Source organism: Pogoniulus pusillus, chromosome 13 (assembly GCF_015220805.1).
Source record: "Pogoniulus pusillus isolate bPogPus1 chromosome 13, bPogPus1.pri, whole genome shotgun sequence".
NCBI classification, from domain to species: Eukaryota; Metazoa; Chordata; class Aves; order Piciformes; family Lybiidae; genus Pogoniulus; species Pogoniulus pusillus.
In genome coordinates this window covers 19,796,868-19,817,251 of record NC_087276.1, presented here as the reverse complement: position 1 = coordinate 19,817,251, position 20,384 = coordinate 19,796,868, and the positions used below count along the sequence as shown (strand labels likewise).

General features: G+C 50.2%; 1 protein-coding gene across 8 annotated transcripts in view; it reads left to right on the top strand.

Moving 5' to 3' along the window:
• Nucleotides 1-20,384, top strand: part of TNRC6A (trinucleotide repeat containing adaptor 6A) — a 51,169-nt gene that overhangs the window by 22,871 nt on the left and 7,914 nt on the right. For 3 of the 8 annotated variants that reach the window (XM_064153316.1, XM_064153317.1, XM_064153315.1), the window contains 14 exons: nt 675-1,007; nt 4,406-4,453; nt 8,478-11,063; nt 11,828-11,992; nt 12,170-12,345; nt 12,991-13,071; nt 13,657-13,708; nt 14,857-14,999; nt 15,322-15,468; nt 15,633-15,770; nt 15,960-16,088; nt 16,200-16,274; nt 16,500-16,710; nt 19,961-20,092. In XM_064153316.1, coding sequence (XP_064009386.1) covers nt 675-1,007; nt 4,406-4,453; nt 8,478-11,063; nt 11,828-11,992; nt 12,170-12,345; nt 12,991-13,071; nt 13,657-13,708; nt 14,857-14,999; nt 15,322-15,468; nt 15,633-15,770; nt 15,960-16,088; nt 16,200-16,274; nt 16,500-16,710; nt 19,961-20,092 — 4,416 coding nt within the window. The remainder of the gene's footprint in view (nt 1-674; nt 1,008-4,405; nt 4,454-8,477; nt 11,064-11,827; nt 11,993-12,169; nt 12,346-12,990; nt 13,072-13,656; nt 13,709-14,856; nt 15,000-15,321; nt 15,469-15,632; nt 15,771-15,959; nt 16,089-16,199; nt 16,275-16,499; nt 16,711-19,960; nt 20,093-20,384) is intronic. The other 5 variants (XM_064153321.1, XM_064153318.1, XM_064153320.1 and 2 more) reach the window with 3 other exon arrangements.

Here is a 20,384-nt window from a genome sequence, read left to right as displayed (position 1 = left end):
GCTGTACTGCTAAAGCTGGGAACTCAGGAGATGATTCACAGGTGGATAGAATGGGTTGGATTGGAAGGGGCCTCAAAAAACATCCAGTATCAAGCCCCCTGTACTGGGGAAGGGACATTTCCCACTGGCTACCAGGTTGGTCAAGGCCTTATCCAGTCTGGCCTTGAACACCTCCAGGGAGAGGATATCCACAACCTCTCTGGGCAACCTGTTCCAGTGTCTCATCATTCTCACTGTCAATAATTCCTTTCTAATCTCCAGTCTCAGTCTCTCATCAAGCTTCAGTTCATTCCCTCTCATCCTTTCACTCCAAGCCCTTGTCAAAAATCCCTCCCCAGCTCTCCTGTGGCTCCTTTTAGGTACTGGAAGGCTGCTCTGAGGTTGCTCTGGAACCTTCTTTTCTCCAGGCTGAACAGCCCAACTTTTCCAGACTGTCCCCATAGCAGAGGTGCTCTAGCCCTTGTGGCCTCTGACCCCACTCCAGCAGTTCCATGTCCCTGTAGCGGAGCTTTGGATGGGGAATGGATTAGAACTTGATCCAGGACAACTTCTGCGATCGCATGGTCCAGACACACCTCTGGAGTTTTGATTTAGCCTTCGAGTTTTGAATGTTGAAGTTGCTGTTCTCCTGAATAACTGTGTCCAACTTTTCTTTTTCCTGGGGGTGGGGGCAGTGCCAGAACAAACCAAGACAAGCTCAAGCCAGCCTCAGCCCGTCGCCTCTGCCGGCACTTCCCCAGTAACCAGCACCAACAATAATGCCAAGCGGGCCCCAGCCAGCAGCCAGCAGCAGCCCTCGCCTCGGTACCCTCCTCGGGAAGTCCCACCTCGATTTCGACACCAGGAACAGAAACAGCTTCTGAAGAGAGGGCAGCAGCTCCCAGTGATAGCTGCCAACCTGGGATCCACTCCGAAGGTACTCAGTGGCCAGGCAGGAGGCAGCACTGTCACAAATCAGCAGCCAGTGACCAACGGAGAAGTGCCCAACAGCAGCAAAAAACAGCCAGGTGAGAGGCAGCATCCCTGCTGTCCTGGAATGGTTTGAATTCTTGGAGCTGCTTTTATGGAAACTGTGAGCTGGAGCATGGTGATGAGAGGTTTTGCTTGAGAATGGACATTGCAGGATGGTTTCAGCCATCTCTGTGTGAGTTCCATGCTGACACATGAGACATGGAAGGTGCTTCTTGTTGCAGTGCTGTAGAATGGACTTGGCTGGTTGGGTACAGATGGTGAAGCCAACACAGAATCACAGACTGGGTTTGGTTGGAAAGGACCTTAAAGATCATCCAGTTCCAACCCCCTTGCTGTGGGCAGGGACAGGTTGTTCAAGGCCTTATCCATCCTGGCCTTGAACACTTCCAGGCTTCTCTGGACAATCTGTTCCTGTACCTCACCACCCTTATGAGAAGGAATTTCTTCCTACTGTCTGGTTTAAATCAACCTTGCAGTTTTGTAGGCACTCTGCAGTCCCAGGGCACCGCAGGGACAGTGGCTGGCCTGAGCCACCTGTTCCTAACACATGTGGTTCAAATCAGCTGCTGTCCATGCAGTATCCTGGCCTTCAGAGATGACCACTGCTATCTTCTCACTTCCAAGTCTTCATCCAAATAATCTAAGCACAGTCATGGTGTGAACCATCTTCTCTGCATCCAGTTTTGATGCACAGGAGGAGTCTTTCAGGCACTGCCCAGGGTGTTCTGAGCAGCATCTCCAGACTTTGCTGGGTTTTTTAATTCCTACCTAGAGATAAAGCCAGAGTGCAGCTCGTTTAGAATGTCAGGATGGCTCTTTGTTGTTGGGTCAGGGTTTTCCTTTGTTCATCTACCTGAAGCCTGCCTGTCTTACAGAATGGATTCAGCTTTCCCTTTATTCCTGTTGGAGTTAGTTGGCCTTTACTCTTCTGGCCTGCTGTGCATTCTCTTCAGTCACCCTTCCAGGAGCAGGAACTGTATCTTACAGGGGGTTGTTGTGAGTGCTCCAGCATACAGTGCTGTGCTGCTCATCTGTGGGGACAAGAAGGACAGGCTGTGTGGGGCTGGGTAAAAAAAAGTCCCTTTCTTTGGAGGGAGCTGGATTTTCCAAGGAGTTTACTCTGGGAACATGCTCACACGTGATGGTTTGGACACATACTTGCTTAGTTTCTAGTGTGCACGTAGCGGTAACAAGGGATGCTGTTCCCACAGACAGTTTCTTCTGAAGCTTTGCTGAGCTCTCAGTGTTCCTCCAAAGGGTAGGTTTGTCTACTCTGAAGGATGGGACTCCAAACCCTTTCACTTCAGAAGAGATTTCTGGAAAACAGCCTGGATGCTTCAGGTTGTAGTTCCTGAGCTGCCCCGCTTGCTGGATGTGTTAGAAGTGTTTGAAGTGAAGTTACCAGAGCAGTGGAAACACTTCAACCGTGTGGCCTTCCAGGAATGTTTCTGATGCTGCTCTCCAGTGTTATTTTTGTCACACACTGGCAGGACTCTGCCATTCCAAGGAGATTTTGAGTAGCTAATTGGGTTTTACTCCATCATTTTCCTCTTGTCTATAGTCCTGTGGACAACAGGATGCCCATACGCCAGTCGTGTGCCCTTGTGGCCAAGAAGTCAATTGGGAGCCTGGGGTGGATTAGAAGGTATATTGTTGAGTAGGTCCAGAGAAGTTCTCCTCCCATTCTGCTCTGTCCTGATGAGGCTACGTCTGGAATATTGTGTGCAGTTCTGGGCCCCTCAATTCAAGAAAGACCTCGGAACTGCTTGAGAGAGTCCAGCACAGAGCCACAGAGATGCTGAAGGCAGTATCCCTGCTGGGGACATGCTGAGGGAGCTGAGTCTCATTAGCTTGGAGCAGAGGAGCCTGAGGGCTGCTCTCAGTCATGTTGATAAAGATGTGCAGGGCAGTGTTGGGAGGACAGAGCCAGGTTCTCTCAGGGATGTCCAATGACAGGACAAAGGGTTTACTCTACAAAGTGTGCTGTGCCTTGAGCATCTAGTGGAGATGTCCTGCTGCTGCACTTCTGAGCTTCACCTGCTGGCACAGACGAGCAGCGAGTGGAGGTGATGATGGCACTCCAGCTGCAGGTTGTTTTTGCTAGATTAGCAGTTTCATTATGGAGTTGAGAGGATGGGGCCAAACTCTTGTCAGTGGTGCTCAGCCACAGGACATGGGGTAATGGGTGCAAACTAAAACCCAGGAGGTTCCATCTGAGCAGGAGAAACATGTTTGGTGGGGGGATGCTGGAACCCTGGAGCAGACTGCCTGGAGAGGCTGTGGATTCTCCCCTGGAGACATTCAAAACCCTCCTGGATGTGTTTCTGTGTGACATGCCCTGGGTGATCCTGCTCTGACAGGGGGTTGGACTGGGTGAATTCTGGATGTTCCTTCCAACCCCTATCATTCTGTGACCCTGTGACAGTCACATCTGAGAGAACCTTTCAGATGCTCACTTGTTTCTAAGATGAAGCTTTCCCCAACCTATCTCCTCTGCTTGTCAAACTGTGTGCTACCAAGTAGGTATTGAAATCTGATCATTTAACAGGTCTGACTCTTTACAGGACCTGTTAAACCTCCCACTTGTACCCAGAAGACTTTTGGGTTGTGCCAGCCTTCATTTCTCTGCTTTTGTGACCACCAGCCCAGTATTTACTCAGCTGGGTCCCATTTGTGCATTACATTGTCCCCAGTTTTGCCTGACTGTGCTGGTGTTGCTGGCAGATCCAGCAGGTCCCTGTATGTTGCAGCCACCAGGCTGGGCTGGGAGTTGAGGCAGCTGCTTTACTGGGAGTAGTTCTGGGGGTTGAATAGTGTCTGAGTTAGTTAAATAATATCCAGGGTCCAGTTCTGGTGTCCCTAGCATAAGAAGAAGACAGAGCTGTTGGAGTGAGTCCAAAGGAGGTCACAAAGGTGATCCAAGGACTGGAGCACCTCTGCTGTGAGATTGGGCTGAGAGAGCTGGGGATGTACAACCTGGAGAAGAGAAGAATCCAGGGGGACCTTAGAGATGCCTTCCAATACCTGAAGATATCCTACAGGAAGGCTGCAGGGAGACTTCTTGTGAGGGTGTGTAGAGACAGGACAAGGGGGAAAAGTTTGACGATGAGGAAGAGCAGGGTTAGACTGGACCTCAGGAAGAAGTGTTTCAGTACAGGGGTGGTGAGACTCTGAAACAGGCTGCCCAGGGAAGCTGTGGATTCCTCTTTCCTGGGGGTGTTCAAGGCCAGGTTGGATGAGACCTTGAGCAGCCAAGTCTAGCTGTGAGGGCTTCCTGCCCATGGTGGGGAGTTTGAAGTAGATGATTCCTGAGGCCACTTCCAACCTGAGCCACTCTAGGATTGTGAGGCAGGGAGTGGTTGGGGGCTGTTCTCTAGGTGCCAGCTCACTGCAGTGACTCTTCTGTGACTTTCTTGCTCTCTGTTTTTTTTAGGCATGCCTCCCATTCGGGACTTGGTGAGCCACTCCCCTAACCAGTCAGGTCAGCTATTCCCATCTCACCCTTGGTTTGCTCTCCCTATCTGTAGCAGTTCACTTCTTGCACACCACTGTGTCTGAGTTTGAATCGATTTGGTTTGTTCTTCGGCTTCTGTTTTTCACTGGCATGTGCTGTGTGAGTGCCTGACCTCAGTCTGCTCTTCTTTCTGCCATCACATCCTGCATTTGGCTCCACATTTTGAGTGTTCTCCAGTCACCTCACAACTCATCCCATAGCAGATGGTTTGGGCTGTGACACTTCAGCTTTAAAGGACTAGGTCCCTTTAGTACTGATTTCACCTGGATGCTTCCATGTCAGCTCTTTGTGGTACTGAAGGGATCTGTGCTGTGCACCGGAGACAGTTCACAGCATTGTGCAGGAAGTTCTGGACCCTTCTGTGGTCAACATGAAGGTGATGCTGGGGTTAGCAGGGAGGTGGAGGCCTGCAGCTGTGCCTCGTGCTTGCTGGATTTGATTGTCAGGAACATTTGCTGGTGAGCATTTGGGAGTGGATGTGCTGTCTGAGGGCTTGGGGACAGGCTGGGTGGAATGAAACGCCACAGATAGCACTGTGGTGTGGGTGGCACTGGCCCTTCAGGCTGCTCTGAGCACCTTGTTCAGGAGAACATTTAATCTTTCATCTCTCCTCTTTACCTTGAAGGTGTGCTGATATTCAGCCTCCTCTGCCCTCCCCTCCCTTCTTTTCACTTGGAATTCAACCACTGCAGGGGTGCTTGTTCCAGCACAGGATGGGGCCAGAGCCCTTGATGGGGGAAAGAAGAGGAGAGAAGGAAGATGTGCAGTATAGTCCCCTTTGGGAGAGCAGCCCTTGTGCTGGGTTAGGCACAAAGGACACCACATCCTTGTTCTGGCACCTTTTCCTGTCCTGCACTTGTTGTGAGGAAGCCATCGTGGAGGCAGCTAGAGCTACTAGCTCTTGAAGTGCTTTGAGAAGACACAAACTTGAAGACCTTTTTCTCTGCCCCAGACAAAAAAAATCCTCCATGATGCTAACAAGAAGGTTTCAGCTGTTTGAGTTTGGCGTTTCATACTCAAGGTACTTTTGAGTAGAAGCTGCAGAACTTCTTTACTCCATTGTATTTCTTCATAAGCAGCCACAGGACCGTAGCTAGGAAAGTCCTGCAAGTCTGGGGGGTGCCAGGATTGGCTGGGCCTGGAAAAGAAGATAGCGAGGGCAAGGTTTAGGTATTTCTTAGTTCACCTGTCTCAGTCCTGCTGTTCGTACTCGGCTGTGTGCAGACACTTCAAAACAAACCAACCACCTTAGAAAATCCCTTCAGTGTCTTGTAAACATCTCCCCTGGGGATCAGTCCTAGCTAGAAAGCACTAAACTGCTAAACTACAAGTTGCTGAACACAGCCTTAGTAGATAACTGGCACTGAAGGTCTTCAGCTTTATGTAAACAGGTTTGATTTTGGTTAAGGTTTGGTGCACATCCAGGACTTAAGCAGCAAAAGTTGAATTGCAGCTTCTAGGTAGTCTGAGGGAGTAAACCTGAGAGTAGGCTGTTCCTGGCTTGTTTAGCTGTGCACCAAATGTCAGCTAGAATTCTTTGGCTTTGAAGGTGACTTTTGTAGTGACTGCCAGATACAAAAAGTCAGGGCTAATACCTTGTGTGTGCTTAATGTCAGAAATGGATGGGATGTGGAGATTCAGCTGGGGATAGTCCTCAGCAGTGGCTTGTACTAGAAATCACTCCTATTTCTGTCCGGGAAAGATGTTAGTGGGAAGATGTTAGTCAGAGGAAGTTAGTCTGTGAGAGGATGAAGCTCTGGGTGCCTGAGAGTGAATCACTACATGCTGTTTGTGTGTTAGCTCCTTGCAGACCCTGCACCTCCTCTGAAGCAGAGGCAGAGGATGTCCATCAGTATCAGTTTCTTTTTCTCTCTTCTCTTGCTGTGCAAAATAGAGTTTGTTTCCCTTCTGCCCTTGGCCTGGAGTCATGGCCTCTCTTCCTGCCCCTCCATACAGTGCTCAGGCTGTATTTTGATTTCAAAGCTGATCTCCCGTTTCTGGGGTGATGTTTGTGCAGCCAACACTTTGAGTTGCCAGGGCAGTGCTGTTGATGTTCTCTTTGGTGAGTACAGGTACCTCGCATAGAATCAACCAGGTTGGAAGAGACCTCTCTCAGTTTTGATTAAATGTCTCCCTAAAATAGTGTGGAATTTGAACTCTTGGGAGTTGTTGGCATTGCTCAGGTCCTGCAGGCTTTGTCTTACTGAAAACATCCAGAAACAGGCTCTGGGCTGTGTTCAGCTGCAGGTGTGATGCCCAGCTCTGGCAAGGATGCTCTGTGGTTCTCTTCTCCAAGCCCATGGAGCTGCCAGGCACTTGCAGCTGTTGCAGCACTGTTTCTGCCTTTCCCCACTCCCTGTTGCACACTCCTGCACCTGCATCCTTGTTCCTCACGCTGTGGTTACCAAGTGAAGCTTAACTGATTGCTTGGCTTTTCTCAAGCTTCCACCAGCCTGATTGCTGGATTTGCTATGGGCGGTGCCTGCTCTCTGTGCTCTTGGAGGCAGGGACTTAGCTTAGATTCTCCTTTACTGTAGGATGAATAACGTTGATACTGATTACAAATTAATTACCAATAGACCAGAAGTGGTGTAGTACTCATCAGTCTGTCCCTGGTAACTTCAGTGTAAGCTTTCTTGCTTTGCTCCTGTCCATTTCCTCCTGGATCATCAAGGTCATGCATCCCAGTCATGAGCAGCTTGTTTATGGAGACAGAGGTGATAGTGCTTTGATAAATGAAAAGGAGAAGTTCTTGGCTGCTGTAGCAGCAGGACTTCTGGTGGCTCTGGAGGCGTTGTTTCAAACTGCTGCTGTCTAGGAGATACCTCAGTTCACCTGTGCCTCATGCAGTGTCTTTAATAGGGGTGGCGAGGTGTGTTTCTGCTGCCACAGAACAGCTGGCACTACCAGGTCACTCCAGTGTTTTGCCTATATTCTGCCTTTCAGGAAGTCTGGGTTTAGTTTGCAGTGTGTGTGCCCTTTAGCAAATGCTTTGCATGTGCTGATGCAGAGACTGTAAAACCCTTTTTCTCTGGCCAAAGACTGTACCTTCAGGGGTGCTTCTTGATGCTCTCTGTGACCATGCAGCTCTGCCTGGTGTGGAGTGCTCGAGGTGATGTGTGGCAGTGTGCTGAGCAGCTGGACCTTTCTCTGGCACCTCCAGTGCCTGCAGTGCTTGAGGTGATGTGTGGCAGTGCACTGAGCAGCTGGACCTTTCTGTGACACCTTCAGTGCCTGCAGTGCTCGAGGTGATGTGTGGCAGTGCACTGAGCAGCTGGACCTTTCTGTGACACCTTCAGTGCCTGCAGTGCTTGAGGTGGTGTGTGGCAGTGCGCTGAGCAGCTGGACCTTTCTGTGACACCTTCAGTGCCTGCAGTGCTTGAGGTGGTGTGTGGCAGTGCGCTGAGCAGCTGGACCTTTCTGTGACACCTTCAGTGCCTGCAGTGCTTGAGGTGGTGTGTGGCAGTGCGCTGAGCAGCTGGACCTTTCTCTGGCACCTCCAGTGCCTGCAGTGCTTGAGGTGATGTGTGACAGTGCGCTGAGCAGCTGGACCTTTCTGTGGCACCTTCAGTGCCCGCAGTGCTTGAGGTGATGTGTGGCAGTGTGCTGAGCAGCTGGACCTTTCTGTGACACCTTCAGTGCCTGCAGTGCTTGAGGTGATGTGTGGCAGTGTGCTGAGCAGCTGGACCTTTCTGTGACACCTTCAGTGCCTGCAGTGCTTGAGGTGATGTGTGGCACTGCGCTGAGCAGCTGCTTTCTGTGACACCTTCAGTGCCTGCAGTGCTTGAGGTGGTGTGTGGCAGTGTGCTGAGCAGCTGGACCTTTCTGTGGCACCTTCAGTGCCTGCAGTGTCAGAAGCAGCAAAACCGTTCCTGGCTTTAGTATCTTTATGCATCCTCCCCCTCCTTCTGCTCAGTGCAGTAATAATGCCAAGTTTGTAATAATGCCAAGTTTATAATAATGCCCTTGGACTTTTCCTTCTTCCCTTTAGATCTGAACCACAGTGGTCTAGGATCCCATTATGAAAATTCTCACTGGGGACCAGTCTCTTCGAACAGTGACTCCAGCACAAACTGGGATAAAGTTATTGTAGACGGCTCTGACAAAGAAGCATGGCCATCAATCACTGGCAGTGACCCAGAGCTGACATCAGAATGTATGGACACTGACTCTGCCTCTAGCTCTGGGTCAGAGAGGAACCTGGTGATCATGGCTTCAGGGAGCGCAGGTGGTGACGGCGATGGCATTCGGAACGGCGTCGGACACGGTTCTCAGAATAAGTTTGTGGTTGGTAGCAACAGCAATAATGTGGGCAATGGAAGTATCAATGGGCCCTGGGGGTTGTCCCATGGAACCATAATAAGCACATGTCAAGTTTCTGTGGATGCTCCTGACAGCAAATCTGAAAGTAGCAACAATAGAATGAATGCTTGGGGCACCATAAACTCTTCATCAAATGGAGGGTTAAATCCAAGCACTTTGAATTCAAATGGCAACCATGGTGCCTGGCCTGTATTGGAGAACAATGGACATGCCCTGAAAGGGTCTGTAGGGAGTGGTAATCCTGGCACAAGTATTCAGTGCAGTACCATAGGTCAGATCTCTACCAGTCAGAGTATTAGCTCCAAGGTGGGTGGCTCAGCCCATGGTTCCTGGGGAAGCCTTCAGGAAAGCTGCGATTCTGAAGTCAATGGTACAAGGAAGGTTTCATTCAGTGGGCAACCTCAAAACCTTAACACTGAAATGAATGGACCAAATAACACTAACTTTATGACCTCTAGTTTACCAAACTCTGCTGGTTCAGTGCAGATGAACGAGCTGCCCAGTAACACAGGGCACGGGGCCTGGCGCTTGAGCACAATGAACCACCCTCAGATCCAGCCCTCCCCGGTTCCAAACGGCACTTCCATGGCTCACCTGAGCAACGGGGAGGCCAAGACTGGTGGCTCTTACGGTACTTCCTGGGGTGCCTATGGTTCTAGTTACTCTGGAGACAAGTGTTCAGGCCCGAGCAGCCAAGCTAATGGTGACACTGTGAATGCAACTCTAATGCAGCCAGGCGGCAGCGGGCCTGGCAGCACTAACTTTCAAATCAACGGGAGTAAAGGAGCAGGGGTGTGGGAGGCAGGGCCAGGCAGCTCCCAGAACGTGCCGTGGGGAAGTGGAAATGGTGCAGGTGCTGCCGGGAGTCGAAGAGGATGGGGCAGCCCTGCCCAAAGCGCTGGCACTGCCATTGCCAACGGGGAGTGGAGCAAAGCGCCCAGCGGTCAGCATTCCGGCGAGAGCGCCAGCGGCGGCAGCAGGAAGTTTACAAATGGATGGAAGCCTGCTGAGGAGGATGAGCTCAACGGCCAGAGCCCTGCTGCTCCTCCGCTTCCTGAGCAGGGCAGTGCCTGGGCCAAGGCAGGTGCAGGGGAGAGCGAGGGTAGTTCGGAGAGCACTGGATGCCACGAGGACAGAGGGAGCACGGAGGGGCAGAGCCGCGAGAGGAGGAAGGTCGACCAGCACGCGTTGCTCCAAAGCATAGTGACCAGAACTGACCTAGACCCACGTGTCCTCTCCAACTCGGGCTGGGGACAGACTCCAATCAAACAGAACACTGCCTGGGACACCGAAACGTCACCGAGGGGAGAGCGAAAAACTGACAATGGGACAGAGGCCTGGGGAGGCTCTGTGACACAGACTTCCAGCTCAGGGGGATGTGTGGATAGACCTAACCCTAACAATAACGATACCTCATCTGTGTCAGGGTGGGGAGAGCCAAAGGCTGCCACAAGGTGGGGAGACTCCAAAGGGTCAAACAGCCAAGGGGGGTGGGAAGAAGATTCTGCTGCTACAGTAATGGTCAAGAGCAATCAATCATGGGGAAGTGGCAAGGAGGAAAAGTCATCGTGGAATGACAGCCAGAAGATTAAACAGGGATGGGCAGATGGACAGAAGTCCAGCCAGGGTTGGGCAGTTTCTGCCGGTGAGAGCTGGGGCGAAAATTCGAGGAGCAACCATTGGGGTGAGTCTAAGAAATCCAGTTCAGGTGGCAGTGACAGTGACAGATCGGTGTCTGGTTGGAATGAGCCAGGTAAATCAAGTTCTGCTCCTTGGGGAGGAAATAACACAAACCCAAACAGCTCTGCAACGTGGGATGAGCCTGCAAAGCCTAATCAGAGCCAGGGCTGGGGAGAGCCTCCTAAAGCCAACCAGCCTCAAGTCTGGGGGGATTCATCAAAGCAAATCAACTCTCCAGAATGGAACAAACAAGATGTTGGCTCTTGGGGGGCCCCCTCTGCCACGAACAAACCCCCGGGCTCGGGCTGGCTGGGCGGGCCGATGCCAGCAGCAGCAAAGGAGGAGGAGCCCACGGGCTGGGAGGAGCCATCCCCGGAGTCCATCCGCCGCAAAATGGAAATTGATGATGGAACTTCTGCTTGGGGTGACCCAAGCAAATACAACTACAAAAATGTGAATATGTGGAATAAAAATGTCCCAAACAGTAGCAGCAGTTCAGACCAGCAAGCACAGGTACATCAGCAGCTACTGTCTTCAAGTGCCATGTCTAGCAAGGAGAGCAGTTCGGGTTCTGGTAAGGCTTGGTTTTACGCACCTCTCTTTTCTCTCCTTTGTCAAAGTTCTTTGTTCTTGCTTCATTCGAGAGGATTGGCAAGAGAAAGCTGCCAATGAAACGCTGTTTGTGTTTCTCAGTAGTAGCAACAGTGCTCATAGCCATTTTTATCCCAAATGGAAGAGCTGTTGGAGTTTGAACAGCTCCAGTAGTAACGACTGGACAGCTCTGCTGTCACTCTGGGCTGTGGGGAGAGGGGAGGGCCTCAGATACAACCTGAGGAACAAAAGTGGGGTTCTTCATGTGGTTCTGAACCAGTTAAAGTTCATGTTGCCAAAGAGTCCTCTCCAAGTGAGACAGAATGAAGAGGGTTGGTTGTAGGTGGAGTCTGGACCAGCATTTCTGCACTGGTAGTTGTAGGAGCAGTGAATGCTGAGCCTGCAGCTGAGCCTGCCTGGTGGCCTTGAGGTGCTCTGTGCTCTGGCTCTTTTATCACATGTGAAAGGGAGAAGCTTGTATCAAATGAGCAGCTTTTAAGATCATGATATCTTAGGCATTTCTCTTCTCAAAATGCCATCCCTTCCACGTGCCCTTTGTATTTTTGTAATTCCTTTTGTTCCTGGTAGGGCTCCCGGCTGTGACAGTTCACACACCAGATCAGTGTCCATTCATGTGCTCTCTGTTGTGTCTTACCATCTAGAAAAGGCAAAACACCTGAGTCTCTCTAGATAGCTGTTTGGAATTCTGCTTTAGAACATGTCAATAACTCATACTGCTTTCAAAAGGTTGGGGAGAGCCTTCTACTCCAGCCACCACTGTAGATAACGGAACTTCAGCGTGGGGTAAACCCATGGATACTGGTACTAGCTGGGGAGAACCCATCAGCGATGCAGCAGGCACCTCTGGCTGGGGAAATGCTCCTCTTGGTCAACAGGCTTCAAATAAACCTGGTGAGTGCTTTCTGCATCATCTTTGACTAAATGAGGATTGGGGAGATAACTCCAGGAGCTTGACATGATCGAGGGCTTTTTGTCCTAGAGTAGACACCAAGCTAACTTTGTGTTAAGGGCAGTTGCTTGCTACTGGAATGTTAATGTGCTGGATTTTTTTTTTTTTTCACAACTCAGGGCCTAAATCTATGCAAGACAGTTGGTGTGGAGATGATATGCCACTGACAGGCAGTCGTCAGACCAGCTGGGAGGAAGAGGAGGATGTAGAGATTGGAATGTGGAACAGCAGTTCTTCACAAGAAGCAAACCCATCTTTGAATTGGCCACCGTACATGAAAAAAATGCCCACAAAGGTAATCACAGTATCACAGAGTGGATTCTGTTAGAAGGGACTTCAAGGATTATCCAGCTCCAAACCCCTGCCATGGGCAGGGACACCTCTGCTAGACCAGCTTGCTCAGGGCCACATCCAGCCTGGCCTTGGACACTTCCAGGCTTGGAACCTTCACCACTTTTCTGGATAACCTGTTCCAACATCTCACCACCCTCCATGGGGAAGAATTTCTTCCTAATATCTGACCTAAACAGAACTTCTTCCAGTTTGAAGCCCTCGCCCCTCATCCTGTCACTCCAGGCCTTTGTCAGAAGTCTCTCCCCAGCTCTCTTACAGCCCCCTTCAGATACTGGAAGGCTGCTCTCAGGTGTCCCCAGAGCCGCCTTTTCTGTAGGCTGAACAGCCCCAACTCCCTCAGCCTGTTCTCATAGCAGAGGTGCTCCACCCTCTGATTATCTTTGTTCCAACCTGTTGCATGCCCTGATTGTGCTGGGGCAAAGACTGAGTGAAGCCTTTTGCAGCAGTGTAATTTCTGAAAGCTAGGTCAGAGCAGATTGCTGCACTCAGTGAAGTTCCACCAGTCTTCATCCACAGCTGTTTGTGGTGTAATGGAAGCTGCAGGTAGTGAACATCTGAGTCTCACAGGAATCTTTCTGTTTTGAAGGGAGTGATGAAAGGTGGAAACAAGCACGATGAAGCATGGATCAATCCATTCCTTAAGCAATTCACCAATCTCAGTTTCTCGGTAAGTGTGTGCTGCTTGCTGTGCAGAGGCTGAAGTGTTTCATTGCCTAGAGGTCACTCTCACTGTCCCTTTACTTGTCTCTCTTTACCCTCTGTCATTCATCCATCCCATTTCTCTGCATCCTCATTGCAAAAAGACTCAGTTATTGATCAAAAGTGGGGTTGTAGACACTGCCCAGGAATTTGTGGTATCCTTCAATGGTTCAGGTTGGAAGGGACCTTAATGATCATCCTGTTCCAATCCCCTGCCATGGGTAGAGACACCTCCACTAGCCCAGGTTGCTCAAGCCTTATCCAGCATAGCCTTGAATGCTTTCAGGGAGGAGACATCCACAGCCTCCCTGGACAACCTATCCCATTGTTCATCCAACAGCTTGGTGTTTAATTTAACGCTCCATAGGGTTCTGGTGGATCTCTATTTGCAGCTGAGTAGCAACTAAAGGAAGAAAATGCTTTAAAATAGCATCTGGTTAGTCTCAGGTATTTGTTTTATTTTCCTTGCAGGTTTGCATTGAAGTAGGGTGTAGGAATTTTTGTTGAATTTTACACTATGGCTAAATAATTACCATTAATTTTATTACTGCAGAGAGAATCACCAGAAGAAACCATACAGAGCAATAAGATGGACATGTCTGGAGGTAAGAAGAGGAGAACCTAGCTGGGGGTTATTGCTTTCCTTTCCAATTTCTCTTTTAGTTTGTGTCCTTCTTTAAATTGCTTTTTAAAACCCATGTATATTGTCTATAGAGCTGGCTATAAATAGTTAAAACAATTACCCTAAAATGAGGAACAGAGTAAAAAACCCAACTGTGGCTGTGAGCTGCTGCACAGCTACATCACCTGGCTGCTGCAGTCACATTGTCTCTAGGTCAAGCTGAGCTGAGCTGCATTAAGCTGACCAGAAAGGATGATTTCGGGATGTGGTGGCTTTGTTTCTTGTAGTGTAAATATCTCAGTTGCACCAAAGAGCACCAGAAATGTGCCCAATCCCACACTCACTGCTCAGGGCTCATCCTGGGAAACACATTTTTAGTTCTATGAGCTTAGATAATACAGAACAGTTGTTTTAAGAGAAGTGTAAACCTGGGTGCAAAATGGTTTGTGAGCAGATTTGGGTTTCTTTGGATCCCCTGATTGTCAGGATTCCTCTGGCAAATGAAACCTAGTAGAATTCTTCCGTGGATTAATAACAATATGTTCTAATAACAGACTACTGAATTCAAAGTCGTTGTAGATTAGAGTTTTTGCTGTAGTTGCACTCTTTATTCCAGTTTAAAATTGGGTGTTTGCATTCTACTGCAGTTAAAACTGGGTATTTGCACTCTTCCTGTTTAAAGTGGGATATCTGTACTCTATTCCAGTTTAAAACTGGAGTTGGAAAAGATCTCAAAGATCAGCAAGTCAAACTCTTATGTCAGCACTGCCAGGTCGCCACCAAACCATGGCCCTCAGCAGCACATCCCCACAGTTCTGAAACCCCTCTGAGAATGGGGACTCCACCACTATCCTGGGCAGCCTGGGCCAGGCCTTGACAACCCTTTGGCAGGATAAACCTGAGTCCATTTCCTCTCATCCTGTTGCCTGTTACCTGGGAGAAGAGCCCAACCCCACCACAGCCATCCATTCCCGTTGTCTCCTCTCCCATCTCAGCGGAGCCCAAGAGTTCAAAGCTAAAGGGATGGGTTTTAGTGTCAGGCTCGAGAGCAGAATCGTCTCAGCTGTTGCTGAGCAGAGCCTGGCCGAGGCAGCGAGGCCTGGCTGTGGCCCATGGCTGCTGTCCCCGCAGGGTTGCTGCAGGAGAAGCGGCTGGAGCTGGAGAAGCACGGGCTGGGCGCTGGAGATTACAACCGCGTGGTGGGAAAGGGCCCTGGCTCGCGCCCGCAGGTTCCCAAAGAGTCTTCCATGGAGCGCGGTCCTTACTTCGATAAGGTCAGTCTGGCTCTCGCCGCTGGGCACCTGTGGGCAGGCAGGTAGCTCTGTGCCCCTGGGCTGCCTGCCTGGAGGGGAGAGGACCATGGCGGGGGGTTCTCATCAGTCCCTTGGTAGATTTGTTCTCTGCTAGATAAGACACTAAACACTTTGTGTGGCCCCTTCCCGGCGCCGACCACTAACCTGATCTCTTTTGTTTTCTGCCTATCTCCTGCTGGTGCTGGACTGTCCTGTGACTCTTCCCTTCTGCTCCTGGCAATGGTTTCTCCCTTCTGCTTGCTTGCTGGCTGGCTCTTGCGCATCGGTTTGTGTGTCCGAGCAGGATGGCATTGTAGCAGACGAGTCCCAAAACTTGCAGTTTATGTCCAATCAAAACCTGAAGCTTCCCCCTTCAAATAATGCACTACCTAACCAAGCCCTGGGCTCCCTAGCAGGGCTGGGTATGCAAAACTTGAATTCTGTTAGACAGGTAAGGCTGGGGGCACGTCCTTGGCATGATACTGACGGCATTTGGTAGCTGTTGGTGTAACGTCCCAGTACCTGTGGGGTTGAGACCTGGTTCGTTCAGATGTGTTGGGGTGGGGAGAGCAGCAGCAGAGGCTTCTTGTCACTGACTGTCCATCTTTTCCCTAGAATGGCAATCCCAGTATGTTTGGTGTTGGTAATATAGCAGCACAGCCCAGGAGCATGCAGCAGCCTCCAGCACAACCTCTTAATTCATCTCAGCCTAATCCACGTGCTCAAGTGCCTCCTCCATTACTGTCCCCTCAGGTAATTGAGTCCATCAGACCTTCTGTGGGTAAACTGCCAGAATGCTGCCTCAGAGGGCAGAGCTTGCTTTGGTGGCAGTGCTGGTTCTTGTCTACAGCTTTGAAGCCATACTTGGCTCGATGAGGATTTCAAGAACTGGACAGCTGTTGACCAGATGTTGAAGTACTCTACGTCTTGCCTGTTTTGCAGGTTCCAGTATCATTACTGAAGTATGCACCAAACAACGGTGGCCTGAGCCCACTTTTTGGCCCACAACAGGTAGCCATGTTGAATCAACTGTCCCAGTTAAACCAGCTTTCTCAGATCTCCCAGTTACAGGTAAGCTAACAAAGCCTACTCGCCCTCTGCTGGGTTTGAAAGTCTTAAGTAAGAGACTTGTGGCAGCCGTAACCGTTCCTCCAACACCCACCACCACGCACTGTCTCCTAGCGGTTGTTGGCTCAGCAGCAAAAAGCCCAGAGTCGAAGCATGCCTTCTGGTGGTCGTCAGCAGCAGGAGCAGCAGGTAAAGAACGACCTTTCTTACTTACTTGCTCCTGAGCCGCCTTTCTGCTCGCCAGTGCTCTTAGAAGCGCAGCAGAGCAGGCAGGGTTTGAGCAGCTAAGCCTGGCTCCGGGGCTGTGCCGCGCAGAGGCGTGTGGGGCCCAGAGCTGCCTTTGGTGGTCTTCCTGGAGTAGAGGAGAAGCTTTCTGCTGCCTATTGATGTTGGGACTGCTCTTGTCTTTTCAAGGGTCGATCTCTTAGTATGCAGCAACAGATGATGCAACAGTCCCGTCAGCTTGATCCAAACCTGTTAATGAAGCAGCAGACTCCACCCTCCCAACAGCAGTCACTCCATCAGCCCTCCATGAAATCCTTCCTTGAGAATGTCCTGCCCCACACTACTCCTGAGCTGCAGAAAGGGCCTTCGCCAATAAATGCGTTCAGCAGCTTCCCTATAGGTGAGTTCTCCATCCTCATTTCTTGTGCTCCGTGCTGGTGTGGCACAGCCTTGCTCTCCTTGGGGCCTGTCTCTGGAAACAAGTAGCTGGAGTCCTGTTAGCACCTGGGGGTTGGTGGCAGTGGTGGTTCCTTGTGGGGTTAACGTTCTTTGGTCGGCAAAGATTTTCACAAGTGCTCCATTCGCTGTTGAGGAGAGAAGCTTTAAGATGTAGATTAGGAAGAAATTCTTTAGAGTGAGGGTGGTGAGACACTGGAATAGGTTGCCCAGGGAGGCTGTGGATGCTCTCTCTCTGAAGGTCTTCAAGACCAGGTTGGATGAGGCTTTGAGCAGCCTCGGCTAGTGGGAGATGTCCTTGCCCATGGCTGGGCCTGGAATTGGATGACCTTTTAAGGTGCCTTCCAACCCAAACAAGTCTGTGATGCTATGAATTCTTTCCTTTTTTATCCTCTGGGTCCTAAGGGTGATCCAAAGTCCTTCTGCAATTTTATAATTCCTGGACCTGAAGGACTTTTAAAGGCAGAATCCACTGATGTGGCCTCATTTCTGTGGATTTTCAGATCCCTGTCAGTGAGTCTCCATTCACACAGGGGAAACAAAGTCCTCATTTCCCCTCTGGTGGTGTCCAGGAGAGGAAGTTTTAGCTCTGCATTTTTAGAGATGGGTTATCTCACTCCAGGCAAAAAGTCTGCACATTTCTGCACACAAGCATCTCCTCTTTCTTTCTCCCTACCTTTGCAGGCTTCTGTCCAATTTCTGCTTCAGAAATTCCAGGCTCGTATATTTTCTCCTTACTTTAGGTCCCTATTTAATGCTGTCCTGTACTTACTACAGCTGTGCACCATAACCCTCCTGTTCTATCCCTCCTCTTCAGTTTGCTTTTCTCCTACATGAATCTGATTCTTACTGCTGGGCTGATTCCCTTTGCACTCTCATTGCCCTTTGTAGGAAAGTTTAAGTGAGACTGCTGTTGCAATCCCTCCGCTTGGTAAAGGTGCTGTGGAGCCAGTGGGTGGCTGCTGCTGCACTGCCTGTGGCACCCTGCAGTTCTGCTTCTGGCCACTTCACTGCAGGCTGCCGCTTAACGTTTTTGCTGCTGCTGGTTGGCGTCAAGATCTAACTCCTGCTTTCATTTAGAGGGCGAGGCAGGACACTGAAGTTTGTTTGGCCATTGGGGGCACTGTCTTAGGGTTTAAGCAAGGAATATTTGACTTTGTCACCAAACTTCATGCTAATTTCAGCCTGCCCACCCGAGGTTCCTCTCTGTTGTGTCTCTGCAGTTGCACTGTTGTATGCCACTGTTCAGTAGCTGCTTTCTCACCTTACTCATTGCCACGTTTCAGGAACCTGCAGTTTGTGTAAGATTGCTTTGAGGTCCCTCAGGAATCTGCTGCAGTGTACCTAAGGATTCTTTGAGATTCCTCTGGAGTAGTGCTGTAGTGATCTGAGCAAGTGGAGCCAGAGCTTAAGGGTAGAGCTTCTTCACTCTTTAGTGAAACACAGAGTCCAGAGGAGTGTTGATAGCATCCTCCAAGTGCAGAGTGTAGTAGCCTAGGAGTGAGGAGGAGCTGAACTTCCCCACTTGTCTTCTGGAAGATCTCACAGGTATGTGCTTCTCTCCATGTTCTATCAATGGTGTCAGGAGGCCTAGCAACAAAAGCAGGAGGTCCTCTTGATAGTCTGGGTTGCTGAGCTTGTGGAGGTTCTCTGAGTGTTTGTTCCTGAGGAGCAGAGATTGGGAGTGGGTGGAGGTCTCTAGCCAGCCAGTCCTGCAGTCCCATTCTAAGCTCGTGTACACAGTTCAGCATTTCTCATAACAATAATAACCCTCTTACACCACACAGTGAGCAGGAGAAAATCTTCCACAACTTAGTGTGAAAAGCCCCTTCTGGGAGGACTTTAAATGACAGATTCTGTCCAGGGGCTGATGTTCATACCCTGGGTTTCATACATGGAGCCCTGGACAGAGGCCTGTGCCTGTTGGAGGGTTGGCATTAACCTGGTCAGCTGGCTGTGCCCATCTGCCAGCTTGTCATCTTCCTGACCTTCCTTCAGAGCTCTGACCTGTGCAGGCTTCTTCAGAGCCAGAGACAAGGTTACTGTTGCACACAGCTGATGGCTCTGACAGCAGCAGAATGCCAAAAGCAGAGGTGTCAGGAGCTGCACTGAGATGACTTCTCCTGTTTCCTGCTGCAGCTCTTGGTAGTTGTTGTGTTTCTTGAAACTCAGCTGACCTCTCCCAGGGCACTTCCTCTGAGGCTTCTCAAGGGGCTGCTTTTCTGGCATCAACATCTGCTGGTGCCTTTATGGAAACAAACCTGAACCACTCAAACCAAACCAACTGCTGCATGATACTGGTTGTGAACTCAGGAGCACAGCTCAGCACTCATTGCAGTGCTGCTAATGGTGTTTCTCCTTGATCTGAGAAGTTCCCTGCATGTCCCTGGCCCTCCACTGAAATCTTGGAGTGGTTTGTTAACCAGAAATGGAGTAAATGGATCTAAAGGGCTGGGAATGCAACCAACTCTGTTGTGAATTAAAGGCTCTTACAGACCTGGAAGGAGAGCAGGTGTGCCAAAGTCCAACATGTGGGCATGCTGTCCAAAGCCAGAGTAGCTGGTCCTCACAGGTACTTGAGTTGCTTTTGGTTGGCATCACATAGGTTCTCTGGCAGATAAACCTGGAATACAACAGTTTAGAAAGGCCAGGACAAGTTTGGTTTGTGTCCTCTTAGTGAGGCTTTCCTCCAGGGCAAGCAGGCTGTGTGGAGGAGGAGCAGCAGCATGACTTGTGCAGTTCACACCAAGTGCTGCTCTAACTATGCTGGTGTGGTACAGAAGCTGAAAGAGCAGGAATGAGGTAGATACTGACCAGAACTAGGTGCAGACACCCTCCTGCGGAGGAAAGTGTTTGCTGTAGGTAAGCATAGCTCCTCAAAGTCCCTCTTTGTACAGCTGGGCTCAGCTGTGCTGCTGTCAGAAGTGCCACACTCGAGACCCTGGCATTTTCTTTATCTTCCTCAATTGCACTGACACCTTTGCATGAAGACATCACCTGAGAGCTCTCAGTGCTTTGCATCGCTTAGCTGGGCTCTGTAGTGAGGTCACTGTGTTCACTGCTAGAACCTTTCTCCAAAGCAGGCTTGGAAGCATGAGGTAACCCCAGCAATCTGCTCTGCAGTGTTTGGGAGGACAGCAGTGGTGACTGGCAGGGGTAGTGGGCTGTGTTTCTGAAGTTGTATCTCTTCCTAGGAATGAACTCAAACTTGAATGTAAACCTGGACATGAGCAGTATTAAAGAGCCACAGTCTCGACTGAGGAAATGGACTACAGTGGACAGCATCTCTGTGAACACCTCGTTAGAGCAAAACTCCAGCAAACATGGTAAGTTCAAGCTGTCCTCAAGAGGGCTAGACACTGCACAGCAGATTTTGATCTTACTGAGGGAGCTGGGGTTGTTCAGCATGGAGAAAAGGAGGCTGAGGGGAGATCTGGTTCTCTACAACTCCCTGAGAGGATGCTGGAGCCAGGTGAGGGTCAGGCTCTTCTCCCAAGAAACAGTGATGGGGCAAGAATGGCCTCAGGTTGCCCCAGGGGAAGTTTAGATTGGACATGAGGAACAATTTCTTTCCCTTGAGTGGTTTCAAGGCCTGGCCCAGGTTGCTCAGGGCAGTGG